The sequence below is a fragment of the Muscardinus avellanarius genome (genome assembly GCF_963383645.1).
Source record: "Muscardinus avellanarius genome assembly, chromosome: 4".
Classification (NCBI taxonomy): domain Eukaryota; kingdom Metazoa; phylum Chordata; class Mammalia; order Rodentia; family Gliridae; genus Muscardinus; species Muscardinus avellanarius.
Genome location: NC_137789.1, coordinates 37,050,987 through 37,068,284, shown reverse-complemented (window position 1 = coordinate 37,068,284; position 17,298 = coordinate 37,050,987). Strand labels below are relative to the sequence as shown.

The 17,298-nt window shown below is 40.2% G+C and overlaps 1 protein-coding gene across 1 annotated transcript in view; it reads left to right on the top strand.

Moving 5' to 3' along the window:
* ATP6V1C1 (ATPase H+ transporting V1 subunit C1) overlaps positions 1–15,502 on the top strand; it is a gene marked incomplete at both ends in the record, with an annotated part of 30,374 nt that extends 14,872 nt beyond the window's left edge. Inside the window, 6 exons of the mRNA XM_080693641.1 lie at positions 1,370–1,438; positions 10,179–10,271; positions 10,358–10,451; positions 11,743–11,840; positions 13,990–14,116; positions 15,407–15,502. Of these exons, the coding sequence (XP_080549767.1) occupies positions 1,370–1,438; positions 10,179–10,271; positions 10,358–10,451; positions 11,743–11,840; positions 13,990–14,116; positions 15,407–15,502 (577 nt within the window). The remainder of the gene's footprint in view (positions 1–1,369; positions 1,439–10,178; positions 10,272–10,357; positions 10,452–11,742; positions 11,841–13,989; positions 14,117–15,406) is intronic.
* Positions 15,503–17,298: the final 1,796 nt, after the last annotated feature.

Genomic DNA, 17,298 nt, shown 5'->3' with positions numbered 1-17,298 from the left:
TCACCAGGGGATCCAAATTGAGATGGGAGATGAGGGCCCTCTTCAGAGCATTCACTGCAGGAAGCCTTCCTTGCTTTGCTCTCCATTTTTATCTGGCCAGGAGACCCAATACTAGAAAATGGTGGCTTTTGGAAAAGGGAGGGAAAGTAACTCCCTGGAGTTCACAGTGGCTACGATGCCACGTAGCTGGAGCGATGCCCCTTATTGCAGGAACCAGTCTTTGCAGGCTTTTCTTTGCACGTGGAGAAGAGCTTAAAACTGAGGGTTTGGCTCCCAAAGTTCTATTTTATGTTTTAGTTGCATAACTCTCCCTTGCTATTGAAACATCGGTTATTTGTAATAAATTTCTGTGTATCTGTGTTTTTATACTATGTAGGAAAGTAACCTTTGTCTCATTCAAGCTTTATTTAAAATTTGTATTTAAAGCCAGAACTTAGCTGAGAGTGATTGTGCCCACCTGTAATCTCATTACTTGGGTAGGATGCCCAGGGTACAATCTGCTGTACCACACACACACACAAACAGTAAATAAAACCAGTAAATAAAAGTAAATAAAATACATAAGTTTTGTACCTCATAACTGGAACATAGGACCTATACTGGGCAGCTTACATAATCAGTTATTCTGTCTATAAATACTATAATTCTTTTATATTTTATTTTTGTGGCACTGGGGATTGAACAGGAGCATTTGAACTCTGAGCTCCACCCCTGGCCCCAATTTTTTTTACGTCTTTTATTTTGAAACAGAGTCTCACAAAGTTGCAGGGGGCCCCACAAGTTGCTGAGGTGGGTGTGAACCTGCGATCCTCCTGTCTCAGCCTCCCAAGTACTGGGATTACCAACATGTGCCACACCCAGTTTCTCCCCACACCTCCAGGAGCCAGTGGTCTCTGGGGAAGGATGTTGCAGTGTTCTGTGGTAACATGTTCAGTGTCACTTCACTTGCTACTTCCTGGCACTCTGCTTTATAAATGTGGCTTTATGCAGCCCTACATAATGGCCACTGAATAGATACGATGACGATTTCATTGTGGCCCTTTTTAAAACGCGCTGACGCGCTGTAATACATACCAAGTTTGCAGTTGAAAGCCACAAAGACCGTGTACCATGCCTTGCTTCCTACCCACACTTCAACTAGGACGCGCTTCTCCTGCAGCAGCTACTGGATATCAGAGGGTGGTGAAAGACTTCCTGTTTTAGTCAGTGTATTGAAGTTCATTCTCAGCACTAAGTATTCTGTTACATACTTATGACTTTTATACTGTAGCCACATTTTCTAATTGTCGCTTAATTTTTTTCTCTCTTCTGGTAGGCAGGAAATAGGACTTGTTTTTCTTTTCCAGTGCTTATTGTATCTTTTCTGCAGGTTAAACCACAATGACTGGATTAAACAGTATGAAACACTAGCTGAAATGGTAGTTCCAAGGTCTAGCAAGTAAGTAAAAATCTTTGTAAAACTATTTTCCAGAATTACTCTTATAATTTGGATGTTGGGTTAGGAAATATCTTTGCATTGTTCATCTGTAAAAAGTTTACAATTGTAGAACCATCATTTTTACCTCATAAGTGAGACTCAAACCATCCTAACTGTAGACCCGGGAAGGACTTGACAATGTCTTCCACACTTCCGTGTCTGTAGACATGTGACCTTGCGGCAGTGAGGTGAATGCTTCGCCCAGTCACACACTGGATAGTGGCTGCTCTGTGCTGCCTCTGAACAGTCTCTGTTTCACTGTGCGCTGCATACCTGTTCTGTGATCATGCCTCCTCATTTTATCTTGCAAAGAAGAGGACTAGACAGCCATCGTTCTGAGCATAGGTTTTGCCAAAATTCCTTTATTTAAAAAGAATGAGGATGTATGGTGGCACAGTCCCAGCTATTCAGCAGACTGAGGCCGGAGGATCACGAGTTCAAGGCCAGTCTGGGAAACTTAGGGACACCCTGTCTCAAAAATAAAAAACCAAAGCCGAGCGTGGTGGCGCGACCTTGTAATCCCAGCACTTGGGAGGCTGAGACAGGGGGGTCACACAGGTTCAAAGCCAGCCTCAGCTACTTAGTGAGGCTCTCGGCAACTTAGTGAGACACTGTTTCCAAATAAAGTATAAAATAGGGCTGGGAGTATAGCCCGGAGGTAGAAAAGCCCCTGGGTTCCATCCCCGGTACAACACAAAAAAATTAAATTAAAAATAAATAAGAAGGGCTGAGAATGTAGCTTAGTAGTAGAGTACTTACTTGCTTAGCATGCATGAGGCCCTGAGTTTACTCCCCAGTACTTTAAAAATAAAATTTATATATTTAACACATTTGTCTAATTTGATATTTGCAACAATTCCATGAAGTGATTTGGGCAGTTATTTATTTTTTTTTCCATAGATGAGGAAGTCAAATGGTTGCCTTAAGTGTACAACAGCAAAGTTAGGACTAGAATTCAGATCTTTTAAACCAATTTCCTATATTCTTTCAACTGATGTGTGTGTGTGTGTGTGTGTGTGTGTGTGTGCTTGGGGAGATTGAACCCAGGGGCATTCTACCTCTGAACTACACTTCCAGCCTGATTTTATTATTTTTTACTTGGAAACAGGTTCTAACTAAGTTAATGCAAGTCTCACTGAGGTGTTGAGAGTGGCTTCAAACCTATGATCCTCCTGTCTCAGCCTCCCAAGTACTGGGATTACAGGTGCACACCACCACGCCCAGCTATCCAACTGATTGTTGTTGTTGTTGCTGCTGAGGATTGAACCCAGGGCCTGTACATGCTAGACAAGTGCCCTACCATGGTTCCTGTATGCTTTTAACAATATTCCTTGTCACATTCCCCTGTATTTTACCATTACCACACAAGAAGTTCTTTGAGAAAATACTGAATACGGTATATATGCACCCAAACAATTCTGGTTCTACTACCAACTTGCTGTGTGACCTGAGTAAGTCTTTTAACTTCTCTGGGCCTCATTTTCTTTGTCTATAAAATAAGCATAGCACCCTACTTGCATATGTTAGGAAGTTTGTTTAAAGTTTGATATTCAGAATATAAGGTGGTAATGTTTACATTTCACAACTATTAATCTTTTGAGGACTAAACCAAAAACTTCTACTCATCATGAATTTTTTTCCCATTTGAGAGATAACCTTCCATTCAAACTAGCCCTTCACATGGCAGACCCCAGAGGATAGTGGTATGTTGCTAATAGATTTTCACTTAGCTGTGTTTCCTTACAGGTAACACCTTGTCATCTGTAAGGATTCAAGTGCAGGTTGACTTGGTGTGTATGTAGGAGGCAGGTGAAGGAAGAGGGTGAGGACTTAGTACGCAGTGTCCTCCAGAGGTGGACACACAGGAGCCCTAGCTCAGGGGCTGAGGTGTAGCACAGTGGAGTCGGCCACATGTACCCAGTGGTGGGCTTTGCTACTTCAGAAGTTTATCTCTTTGGCTAATTAGTGTAATTTTTTTTTTTTTTTTGTGGTACTAGGGGTGGAACCCAGAGGCTTTCTACCTCCGGGCTGTACTCCCAGACCTTTTTTATATTTTATTTGGAAACAGGGTCTCACTAAGTTGCTGAGAGCCTCACTAAGTAGCTGAGGCTGGCTTCGAACCTCTGCGATCCTCCTGTCTCAGCCTCCCAAGCGCGGGGATTACAAGCGTGCACCACCACGCCAGGCTTAATTAGTGTAATATATATATATTTTTTTCAGGTCTGGGAATGAAACCCAGGGGCGTTTGACCCCCGAGCTACATCCCTTGCCCTATTTTTTATTCTTTATATTGAAACTGGGTCTCACTGAGTTGCAGAGGGCCTCACTAAGTAGCTGAGGCTGTCCACGAACCGCGATCCTCCGGTCTCAGCCTCCCGAATGCTGGGATTACAAGCGTGCACCACCACGCCCGGCTTACTAGTGTAATATTTTAATACAGACCATGCTTGTCCTCTGAATGACCTGTAAGTGCATACTGACCATCTGAGAACCCCTAGCCCTTCCTCACTTGGTACAAACATCTGTTCTACCTATTTCTCAGTCCAAAGTACATCTGAAGTCATTGACTCAAAAACATAGCTGTTTAAATTTTGCATAGAGAACATGGCACTATCTCAGGTAGCACTGGAAAGCATTGGGTCATTCAGGTAGGCTGGCTAGGATGGAGAGGGGGTCAGTCTGGCATTTCTTCCACTGTTTATGAGCAATCTTAGGACTTGGTGCTGAAGGTAATTTTTTTTTTCTTAGTGTTGTAACTCAAATTTTCTAGTACTTACTACTTGCTAATCATAGTTCTCAGCGCTTTACACAAGTTGAGTCAATTAATCAAGGTAGTTGCACTTTCATTTGATCCTTGTTGGTACGATACCTGAGTGATGAGTCTTAGGAGCAGTGAAGGAAAGTAGGTTTTGAGGGAGACGAACTGATTGAAAAATACCATCCTTAGCCAGGCGTGGCAGCACATGCTTGTAATCCCAGCATTTGGGAGGCTGAGACAGGAGGACCGCGGTTCTCAGACAGCCTCAGCTACTTAGTGAGACCCTCTGCAACATAGTGAGATTCTGTTTCAAAATAAAGAATAAAAAACAGGACTGGGGTGTAATTTGGAGGTAGAATGCCCCTGGGTTCCTTCCCCAGTACTTAAAAAAAAAATCCTCAAATCTGAAAACAAAAATTATTTCATTTTTAAAGATCAGAAAATCTAGCTACTTACAAGGTATTCTACCTAAGTCTTAAAAGACACAATTTGGAATACTGCCGGTTTTGTGGTGAGAAGCAGGGAGGTTTATAAGTGTACATCAAGGTCATGCCAAAGAAGTTGAGGCTATACTGCTTTCTGTTGAATCACTGTTAGAGATAGTGCTTCTCACTTCTACTCTCACAATTACCACTTTCCTTTTTTTAATGTCTACTTTCGCTCGTTAAGTCTAATTGAACTAGGTGTGGTGGTGCACACTTGGAATCCCAGTACTTGGGAGGCTGAGACAGGAGAATCGCAGGTTCATGGCCAGCCTCGGCTACTTAGTGAGGCCCTGTTTCAAAATAGGGCTGGGGGTTGGGTGGGGGCTGGGATGTAGCTAAGTGGCAAAGTGCCTGCTTTGTAGATGTGGTGCTCTTGGTTCGATTCCTAGTTCTAAAAGGTAAAAAAAGACCCCCTGGAAAATAGGGCTGGGGGTGTAGCTTGGAGGTAGAATGCCCCTGGGTCCAACCCCCTGTACTGCCCCCCCCCAAAAAAAAAAGCCTGTGATTAAAGCCTGGGGATATAGTTCAGTGGTAGAGTCCTTGTCTGGCACACAGGACGGCCCTGGGTATGATTTCAGTATTGCAATAATAAAATAAGTAAGTAATGAAACTGTAGTTGCAGAGGAGCCTTGCCAGGAAATTGCAGAAAGAATCGCACTAGCCATTAGGCAGAGAAAAGTTCCTCTTGCGTTTCAGAGCAGGTTTGCAAAAGTAACTTCTATGAAGCAAGGGCAAGGAAGAAACAGGTACATTGGTTGGGGAGCAGAGAGCATGACTGGCCAAGCCGTAGGAGAGAGGCAAGGAATCGGAAGCAGCTGGAAGAACTCCTAGACTCTGAAAGCACTGCCCCCACAGAGGTCTCTGAAAATGCCAAGAAGCATCTGAAGTACGTCCACTAAAGTGGTCTTTCAGTTTCCTCTAGGCCCAGTGATACCTACAAGAAGACTTAACGGAAATGGAGAGATTGAGTTTAGCTCACTTATTTGAACCTGGTGGAACTCTGGCCAGTGTTGTATGTGGAGGGAGTTCAAGTCCATGCTTAATCATGAAGAGATGTGATTTTCTTATCTCCTCTCTCTAGCTTGGTTTTACGTGTCACTTAAGGTCATTACTGGTGTTGCCATTTGCCTGTCACCTGTTGCCTCACCTGCCTGGTGATCCTGGCACCTCCCCTTGGCTTCTAAAGGCTGCTCCTTTGGAATCTGATTTGTAATCCAACTCTTGTGTGTGTGGTACTGGGGATCAGATCCAGGGGCACTACCTCTGAGCTACATCCCCAGGCCTATTTTTAAATTTAAAAAATAATAATTGGAATCTTTATTGCATTACAAATTAAGAATTGTCTTACTAATAGGTAACACAAGTGCAGATAGTAATAGGTACTGTTTTCACATGCTGTGGATATAAAGAAAGACTATTTCTAAAATGAATATCATTATTTTCCATGTCAGCTGTAAAAAGATAAATATTTTCCCTGTCACGATCACTCTGCACCCTCTATTTACAAACTTTTAACAGAATTAAAGAAGAGAATTAACACTGGAAGTTTTAAGAGCACTAAAGTCTGTCAAAAATTTCACTGCAAAAATTTGTGGAGCACACAGTCATTGGAAAGACAAGAATCTCTAAAGAACTACAAGAAAACTTGTTGTTTCTAAAGGAACCTTAATTCCAGGGAAGTTGAGCCTAAAACCTACTTCAAATTATATTGTCTATTCCATGCTGTCTTATCTACTTTCATTACGAACCAGCCTCCTGGACTCTTGGAAGTGTCTCATTTCTGACTGTGCCTTTCTATACTAGTTTACCAAACCTCAATACTACTAAAGTAAGATTCATAGTATCCTCTTCTCTCTCTCTCTCTTTTTTTTTTTTTTTGGTGTGTGTGTGTGTGTGTGTGTGTGTGTGTGTGTGTGTGTGTGTGTGTGTGTGTGTGAGAGAGAGATATGGAATCCAGGGGTTCTACCTCTGGGCTACACTCCCAGCTCTGTTATTTTTGTTGTTGTTTTTACAGTACTCGGGGTGGAAACCAGGGGCATTCTGCCTTTGAGCTATACTACCAGCCCTAATTTTTATTCTTTACTTGGAAACAGGGTCTCACCAAGTTGCAAAGGGCCTCACTAAGAAGCTGAGGCTGTCCGCAAACCCTGATCCTCCTGTCTCAGCCTCCCAAATAAATATCATAGTATCTTCCCTTTTTTTTGGTGGTGGTACTGGGGGTGGAACCCAGAGGCTTTCTACCTCTAAGCTATACTCCCAGACCTATTTTATATTTTATTTGGAAACAGGGTCTCACTAAGTTGCTGAGAGCCTCACTAAGTAGCTGAGGCTGGCTTCGAACCTGTGTGATCCTCCTGTCTCAGCCTCCAAAGCGCAGGGATTACAAGCATGTGCCACCAGGCCTGGCTCATAGTATCTTCTTAAGAATTTAGTTTTAGGAAGTAGTCTGTGAAGAAAATCATTCCTTTTCAAGACTATTTTTTAATTTTGAAACAGGGTCTTGCTAAGTTGCCATGTGCTGCTGGCCTCAAACCTGCGATCTCCTGTCTCAGCCTCTCAAGTGCTGGTATCACAGGTATGTGAGGCCATGCTCAGCTGTAATCTGACTCTTGGGCAGACCTTCTCTTTATCTTTTTCATTCTCACTGAGTCTGCTTTTTTATGTTGTTCACCTCTCCTGGTCCCCATCCTTTGTTTACATTGACTTTTTTCCCCTCTCTGACTAGTACCATCAGCTCTGCAAACTTGTGAAATTAATTTCTAATGCAGTCTGATGGCTTCTGCATTGAAATTGCATGAGCAAGCTGGAGAGACCCTGGAAGCTACACCCGCCAGCTTTAAGCTGTTCTGTCTCAGGGGCACAGTCTGTTCTTCTGTGGCTCTTCCCTTGCCTGTAGTCTTAGGTCTCCTAAAGTTCCACCTGAATCCTGCCTTAAACCATAGTTTCAGATGCACTACGAGGTTCCCTCTGGCACTGCATGTGTATTCCCTTGGAAATGAGCTTGACATCACTAATCTTGGACTCAAACTGTCAATGCTACTTGTAGTACGAGGTACCTTTGGTGCCTCCCTCGCGATCCAGATTAGAAGTATGGTGGTCAGTCATCTTGGACTCCTCTCCAGTCTAATTGGTCTTGCCATGGTATTTGGTTGAACCATGTGAAATTTGTTTCATTGATCAAAGTGGTCAAATATTCTGTCTTCGGATTCCTGACACCTCTGGCTTGAGCCATTGATTGCCATCAGCTGGTCTCCTTTTTCTCCTCACACACTGCTGCCATTTAATGTATCAATCAGTTTGTTATCGCCGCCTCTTAACACATACACCCTTCTCTAGACTGTGTTTCAGCTACACTGATTTCAGGATATTCCCTAAATGTATCTGTGTTCCTTTGCAAACGGGATTCTGCCTGGAATGTTCTTTCTTCTCTGGCCTGTCTTCCAAACTTCTACTTGGTATCACCTCTTCTGTTTAAGAGCCTCCTGAATCCACCCAGATAAAAGTATCCTTGTCCAGAATCACTGGTACATCTTCCACTCACAGCCTCCTTGTAGTTATTTCGTTCTATCGGTTTCCTCGATTGGACCCTTGGTCAGGAAATGGGATCTTATGGTTTTACTCCTAATAGTTAATAAAAACTTGGCATATTATAGTGACTCAGTACATGTTAAATGACTAAAAGTCCCTTATACTAAGGATTCATGGCTTATTCTATATAAGGTTTTAAGAAATACTCTTTCTGGGGAGAAAAAGGGAAAGCTAGGTGGCTTTATTTTTTTTTTTTTGATAAGCTGACACAGTAGGATCTAGTCATAAAATAAGGTTTTTTATCTTGATGTCTTTAACCATAAGGATTTTGAGTAAGCAGTACAATTTTGCTGTTTGTGTCAGTCATCAAATGCTTTCAAAAGGGCCTTTAGACAGCGAAGTATCATATCAGATTATTATGATAATGGTAGAACATTGTTTATCTCTGTGAAATAGCCTGTCAAGTTTAGTTTGAATTTGTTTTGATGTCAACCAGTTTGCATATAACAGTCAATCTGGGTAAACCAGAGGATCATTAAAATATTTTTTATTATTATTATTATTTTTAATCAAGCTCTGTAGACTTGTTAGCTGCTTTGCTAGGAGCAAGAACTAAGTGTAATAGCTTTGCAAAACATAATTTTAAAATTGTAAAGGTGCAGTGTAACCAGTGTAATTGAGTTTCTCTACACATCAGGGATCATGGCGATAGGCATGCCAAAGTGTCTGCTGCTCCTACAGCAGGGAGATAGCCTCCAGTCAGGGTGGCTTAAAATACTGTAATTGTCTTCTGAACTTACTTGGCTAACCAGGCAGTTCTAAGGCTTCTGGGATAAATGAACTAACTTTTTTAAAACATAAAATTAAATAGGTACCTAAATTTCACATGTACTCCTTCAGTTTCGTGAAAGTCCCCCCCCCCCCCAATTCCAGAAGTACCACATTGTAAATAAAAACAAAGGCACTTGGAAACAACGGACGTTTCTTACCTTGGTCCTGGTGATTATTTCTTGGGATGTTGGCATAGGTATAAACTTCAGATTACGCACACCTAACCTGTGCTTCATTTTATCGATCATTTCTCAGTGAAGCTATATAAAAAAGGACACATTAAACATCAGAAAATCCCTAATACATGAAAGATAGAACCCCACACATCAATAGCATCCCTGTCCCAGCGTGATCACCATTGAAGAGTGTGCCGTTTCTGTGCATACATAAGGAGCTGCCAGTAATTTTTTTTTTTTTTTTGCTACTAGTAGTTTTTGAAAGCCAAATTACATTTTGTATAAGCCATACAGTTTGCCCTTCCAAGTAGTCCACTTCCCCCCCAGTATGCTACACGTTTCTACGATACTTGGCTTCCTGGCAGTTAGGTCTGGAGAGGTCTTTCCTGTGAGGTCCAAGGTACTGTGACTAAAGAGAAGTACCAGCCTTGCTGGCATCATGTAAAGCCTAAAGTGGAGCTTAGGATACATACAAGTGCATTTATCAGTTTATTTGGATAGTTGTGTTTGCAGATTTTTGTTTTGGGGTGTGACGGAAGGAGAGGTAAGATCCGACATAGTGGCAGTGCGGTCAGGCCTCGTCGGGCTTGTCAGGTTGTACTGGAGAGAATTCAGCTTAGCAAGCCTGTTATTGAGTAGCCTGTCACTGACAGACTTAAAATTGGGTTTCTTAGAGTTTGGATGCTTTATTTGAATTAGCATTTAATTTTGTTGCTTAGTAGGAAGAAAACGTAATACAGGTGTGAAGGCATCACAACCAAACAATAGTGTGTGAGGTGGTACAGATGGAGGGCGTAAGGCGGTTTGGAACGGCCCCATTCCCAACCATTGCTGCTGCTCCTCTCTGGTTTCTGAATTCTTCCCTTAGTATGAAAAAGAGCAGTTAAGTATAGCACTTTGAATGAATTTCTTGTTTTTCTTAGTGTTCTCTCAGAGGACCAAGACAGTTACCTTTGCAATGTCACCTTGTTTAGAAAGGCAGTCGATGACTTCAGACACAAAGCCCGGGAAAACAAGTAAGATCGAGATTATTTGGTTTTCTTTCGTTTGTTTGATTAGCTGCGTATGGTGTGGACAAATCTGCTTTCTCCCCCAAATTTAGGTTCATCGTTCGTGACTTCCAGTATAATGAAGAGGAGATGAAAGCAGACAAAGAAGAAATGAACAGGCTTTCTACTGACAAGAAAAAGCAATTTGTATGTGTTAATATTTAGTACCATCAGTGTTATGCAAAAGATAAAGTGGTATGTTAAGACAAAGAAAGCAGTTCTCTGCTTTTAAGACATTTGATTTTACTTATTTTCATTGAATAATAATGAATTTTCCTAAACAAACTTAAATCTATAGATAATTATCTTAAAATACATTCCAAAAAAGTAATTACTCCGCTTATATCTATGTCAGAAATTAACTTTAAATGCAAATGTTTTGGTTAACGTCCTTGTAGTGAAGGATGATTTTATTTAAGTATTAAAGTTTTTAAGCCGGGCGTGGTGGTGCACGCTTGTGATCCCAGTACTTGGGATTACAAGGCTGAGACAGGAGGATCCCAGTTCAAGGCCAGCCTCAGCTACTTAGTTGAGACCCTGTTTCAAAATAAAGAATAAAAATAGGGCTAAGGGTGTAGCTTGGAGGTAGAAAGCTCCTGGGTTCAATCTCCAGCACCACATAAAATATAAATAAGTAAAAAATAAAGTTATCTTTTTAGTAAAAATACTTTTTTGAAAGAAATTATTTTAATTTTTCCATCTTTTGTGTGTGTGTGTGTGTGGTACTAGGGGATTGAACCATGGGTATTCTGCCTCTGGGCTATACTCCCAGACCTACTTTATCTTTTGGCTTTGAAACAGGGTCTCACAATGGTACTGTGAATATCGCTAAAATTCTGAGGCTGGTTGCGATCCTCCCATCTCAGCCTCCCAAGTACTGGAATTTGAGGTATGTGCCACTATGCCCAGCTGAGAAAATAATTTGTAACCAAGTAATGTGCAGTATAAACAACCTGTTAGGAAAAATTCAGGTACTTTTTAAAGATCAGATATTTTGACCAAAGATATGCACTTCTGCCTATCCTTTTTGCTTAAACTAATAGGTTGGTAAGTTGTTTGTAAATGTTTTATAGTATTGTATATGGTAAATTCAGATTTTATATTTTGTTTTTCACATCCAGGGCACTCCTCTATTTTGTACCAGTTTGAACTACTTTTACAAATATATATATTTCTTTCTATGTTAGTGATTTAGTTCAACTCATTATCTATTGAGGATATTGAGCAGTGGCTAACTTTCAATCTAATTTAAATAGTGAGATAAGAATCTGATATGCAATAATGATTAGAATAATACTTAAACTTTTAAAAAGTGAATTATGTGACTTAATTCTTCCATAGATTGCCCGTAATTATTCCTATAGTTAGTCCTTTATAAATACTTGGCCTATCCAATTGCAAGATCAAATTTGTGCTAACTTTGTTTTTCTTTTTAAAGGGACCACTTGTGCGGTGGCTGAAAGTGAATTTCAGCGAAGCATTTATTGCGTGGATTCATGTGAAAGCATTAAGGGTTTTTGTTGAATCTGTCTTAAGGTAAAGTTGAGAGACTTGGAGCTGAAGGATCATTGGGCCTCTTTCTTATAACATAGTCTAGTGGTATTGAAATTGAATTGGGGAAAATGAAGGGCCAGTCAGGAGGAAGGCCTGTCAGGAGCACAAGCCTGTCAGTACACATTTGTCTTGTCCTTTAAAACCAGGCTTAGATGCCAGGTGTGGTGGCGCATGCTTGTAATCCCTGCGCTTGGGAGGCAGAGATAGGAGGATCGCCCAGGTTCGAAGCCAGCCGCACGCACTGGCTTAGGAGACCCTGTTTCCAAATAAAAATGTAAAAATAGGTCTGGGAGTGTAGCCCGGAGGTAGGAGGGCTTCCAGGAACCCCAGTACCACCAGAAATATAAATAAATAAATAAATAAATAAATAAATAAATAAATAAATAAAACCAGGCTTAGAAAAAGAGATCCACGCTGCTCTATTTTCTGGTTCTTTTCTTATTCATGCATTGCTTAACAATAAGGTTAGTTTTGAGAAGTTCTTGATTTCATTTCTACAAACATAGAGTGTACTTATATAAACCTAGATGACGTGCATGTCAGTCCCTTGATGTGGCCTGATGCAGGAAACACAAGATGTATGAGGCTGTTGCTTGTATAACACAATATACTGTTTTATGACAAATTCTTTTAAACTCCTAACTTTTAATATCCTAAAATGATTATTAAAAATATAGTAAATACTAAGTCAATAACAAATTAAGTATTATGTACTATACATACTTGAATTGCTATACTTTTATGACTGGCGGCATAGTAGATTCTTTACAGCAGCATCACCACAAATACAACTAATGTATTGCAGTGGCCATGACATCGCTAGGCGATGGGGATTTTCAGCTCCCTTATAGCCTTATGAGACTACCATGGTACACGTGACTCACCACTGACAAACATCAGTGTGCGGCACATGGCTTGCAGTTAAATTAACTGTTAGCCAATGTTTAAGAGAAAGATCATGCATATATTTTACATGTAGTTTATTATGCAGTATATTAATGATTTTTTAATTCATTTCATTTAACCTCAGATATTTTACAATTTTGAGAATCTCAGTCATCTTGAGGTCTTTTATACATGTTGTTCAGATTAGAAATGTTTGTTGGTTTGTTTGTGATACTAGGATGGAACCCAGGGGCATTGAGCCTCTGAGTTACACCCCTAGGCCTATTTTATTAATTATTTTGTGGTACTGGGGATGGAACCCAGGGGCATTCTATCTTCGAGCTACACCCCAGTCCTATATTTTATTTTTTATTTTGAACCAGGGTCTCACTGAGTTGTAATGGTCCTAAGTAGCTGAGGCTGTCCATGAACTGCGATCCTCCTGTCTCAGCCTCCCAAATGCTGGGATTACAAGTGTGCGCCACCACGCCCGCCTTCATTTTTTATTTTTGAAACAGGGTCTAACTAAGTTGCTGAGGCTGGCTGTGAACCCACAATCCTCCTGTTTCAGTCTCCTGAGTACTGAGGTTATTGGCACTGCACCTGACTTAGAAATAATTATTTTGGGGGGTAGAAAATAGATACTGGAGATTGAACCCAGAGGCATTTTGCCTCCAGCCAGATTTTATTTCTTATTTGGAAACAAGTTTTTGCTAGGTTGCCGAGAGCCATGCTAAGTTGCTAAGGCTAGCTTTGAACCTGTGATTCTCCTGTCTCAGCCTCTCAAATACTGAGATTACAGGTGTACACCACCATGTCTGGCTCTAGAAATAGCTTTTAAAAAACAAACGTAACTGTACCATACTATTTTTAAATTTCTTAAAAATTTTAAAGTATATGTGGGTAATCTCATGTTGTTTATTTTTAAAATATCCACTAGTCTTACATATTATTCTTGCTTGATGAGAGTATTAATAAGTTACTCTAGATTGAATAATAATTAAAGTAATTCCTAGTAGTTGGCTCATTTTTTTTTAAGAGATTTCTGGTGGGCATTGAGAACCAGAGTAGGTTTGTGTTTCCATGTATGTTAGAGTTTCTGCGGGTATAGTTGAACTTGTAAAGGGAGTCATTAAAATGAGGGACTCTGCCCATTAACAATAATTAAAGAGTCATAGAAGAATATTTGCTCTAAAAAGAAAATCTCCTAAGTGCTTGCGTGTGTTGTACTCTATTTCTTTTTAAGGTATGGCTTGCCAGTGAACTTCCAAGCAATGCTACTACAGCCCAATAAGAAAACAATGAAGAAACTGAGAGAAGTATTATATGAATTGTATAAACATCTAGACAGCAGCGCAGCAGCCATTATTGATGTAAGTACTTACTGTGGAGCTTGGTAGAGGAGGAATCGAAATGACAGGAAGATAGACAGCAAAAGGGCAGGAACTATGTATCATGATCCTAAATCTTTATTACTTTGAGGTTCTCTGTTAAATGAAGCAAGTAATTTACATGTTTACCTTGTACTTTTGTATGCTGGTTAGAGCCACACTTTGCTTCCTGGTGCATCTGAAAGCCGGTCATTATCTTGCTGTGTGTCAGATGTTTATAGCTACAGAAATACAGAAACAACCAGTCAACCAGTGCAACTAGTTGTTTGCAGGAACTATAAATTGCAGAGAGGAAGAAAACAAGTAGTTATTTTACTTTTATTTGGTAAAAGGACCAAAGTCAGTAGATGATCATTTTAAAGGGAACTATCATTTTTCTAAAATGGTTTCTTTTGAACAAGGAAGATATAAACAATATAAATTTTTAAAATATTGTTTAACCGTGTGGGCTTTTATTTTATACATTTAATTTCACTTATCTTGCTGATTACTTTTTTTTTTCTTTAGGAGGGTAATATATACTACATGTGCATTAGTTAGAACCATAAAAAAAAATGAGGTTTTCTTGGTAGAAGAAAATGTGGGTAGGCCGGGCGTGGTGGCGCACGCTTGTAATCCCCGCTCTTGGGAGGCTGAGGCAGGGGGATCGCGCAGGTTCGAAGCCTCAGCTACTTAGTGAGGCATTCAGCAACTTAGTGAGACCCTGTTTCCAAATAAAAAATATAAAATAGGTCTGGGAATATAGCGTGGAGGTAGAATGCTCCTGGGTTCCGCCCCTAGTACCACCAAAAAAAGAAAAAAGAAAAAAAGAAAATGTGGGAAATAACTTGCTACATTTTCATGGAGCTTTGAATAAAATATGAGGTTAACTGTATAATACATAATTTCCTACAAAACATTCTCACACTTATATAATGTTTTTAAAACCACACTTGGTTTATTTTTAGACACCGTTTTATAGGCGTTGTATCTCATAAGCCTAATATTCTAAACCCGAGATACAAGAAGGCAGGTTTCGCAGGATACCTGTAGAGGACGGTGGATTATGGGTAGACACGCAGGCGTGGAGGTGGAGCTTGACTCTGGCCTGACTGCTTACTGGCTTCGTAGCCCAGTCAGTCTGCGGAGGTTGCCGCCTCATTTGTAAAATGGAGAGGATGCCTTACCCAGATTAAAGTGGCATCGATTTAGTCTAGAGTTCAGTAAAAGGGAAATGGCAATACTTTTTTTGAGTTGTAAGTACATACTTGATTCTTATGTTTTTTCCTATAGGCTCCCATGGATATTCCTGGCTTAAATCTGAGTCAGCAGGAGTACTACCCCTATGTATACTACAAGATAGACTGCAACTTGCTGGAATTCAAGTAAAACTGAGCTCCTCCCCAAGTCCTGTGCTTGTGTTGGTGTACGCTAACGAAATAGGCTGCTGTGTCGTTCTTTAACTCTGTCCTTTGCTTGCTCCTCACCTCTCCCAGAGAGTTCTCCTGTAGTGTTCCACATTGCAGCGTTTTCTTTTTAAAGGAAAAAGTATATATAGTTTCTTTTTATTGATCAGGTCTTGTAAATGTGTACTAAAAAGAATCAGAGTTTATTTATAAACAGAATAGTTTATTTAAAGAGAAGGTCTTTTCCTCATTGATATTGTGATATGCATTAATTCCATTTGTTACTATTGTGCACAAAAGCCTTGTTTACTAGGGAATGGTGTAAACATTTATGCCATTTTGTTCACTGTATTTAGTAGACAACTGTTTAGTAGTCATTGAATCGTGATGTAAAGAAATGTGACAATATTCAGGTATGTGCTTCCTGAATGTTTCAAATTACAATCTATGAGCACTGTCAACACCCACAGGAGAGAATAAAATTACCTGTGCAAAGGTGTATTGTGGTGTGTGTAACTTGGGAAGGTGTGTAACTTGGAGAGTTTAATAAACGATGTCCTAGCAAAGTGGCTATGCTGCTTTTAACATTCTGTCATAGATGAGGTGTAACAGTTTGTGTCTGACCTGCATATGATTTAATTGTGCCAAATTTGGGTCAGAGCACAAATCTGAAGATTATTTTCAACATATGGGTATTTTCATATGTTGAAACTAGACTTTGTTTCTCAAGTAATTGAGAAGGAAGGCCGAAATTGAATAAAGTACCGCAAAACTATGCAGCTTTAGTCATTTGTTTTGTCTAAGTCCTTATTTTACATGTTTATTTTTTAAAATATGTAATTATAAAAGTCTTCATTTTGATATTTATATTACATATGACTTGTCTGCAAATAGAGGCATTGCCAGCCTTTAGGATCTCTGGAATGCTGACTTAGTTTAGCATCCAGAAGGAGCTTTTTGTGGCAGCACTGCACTTGCTGTGCATTATCTTGCAAATGGGAGAAAGAAGTTTACATTTGATTTTAAGGGCATGTCTAAATGGGTCTTTTTCCTTTAGTTTCCAAAATTCTTTTATTTTAGAATTTTCTATTGCTATTTTACAAGTGTTAGCTTCAGGTTAGCACAGATGACTGTAAAGCAGAACATGAGAAACACCCCCACTTCCTCTGGGAAGTCCGTGCGTTTTTCTTCCATCCCCTTTTCTGTGTCTCTGTAACACACACACACACACACACACACACACACACACACACACACACACTTAATTTTAATGAAATTAGGATATTACATACATCTTGTAACTTGTTCTTTTGCGTAATACTATATACAGAATACCTGTGTATTCTGGGCACAGTGGCACAGGCCTATAATCCCAGCTACTTGGAAGGTTGAGTTTGAGGGTCACAGGTTTAAGACCTGTGTGGGTAACTTAGACACTTTCTCAAAATTCAAAGAGAAATAAAAAGGTCTGTAGCTTAGAAGCAGAGCGCCCCTGGATTCAATCCCCAGTACCCTGAGGTTGGCTCTGCAGTTCCGGGAACATGGTGACTGCTGCATCCCAGGCCCTCCTCTGTAGAAGGGGGACTATTAGAGTGCTCTGTCATTGGGACGCTGAGAGGAGTGAGGGAGACCCTTTGCCTACAGAGCGCAGAGAGTGGTGCCTGGTAAGAGCTCCATCCATGTACTTGTGGTCTTTGGGAAGCACACATAGCTCTTTTGCACTGTTTTTAATTTGGGAATGTCAGGGTTCACATTATTGTAGAGTTTGAAAGTTAGGAA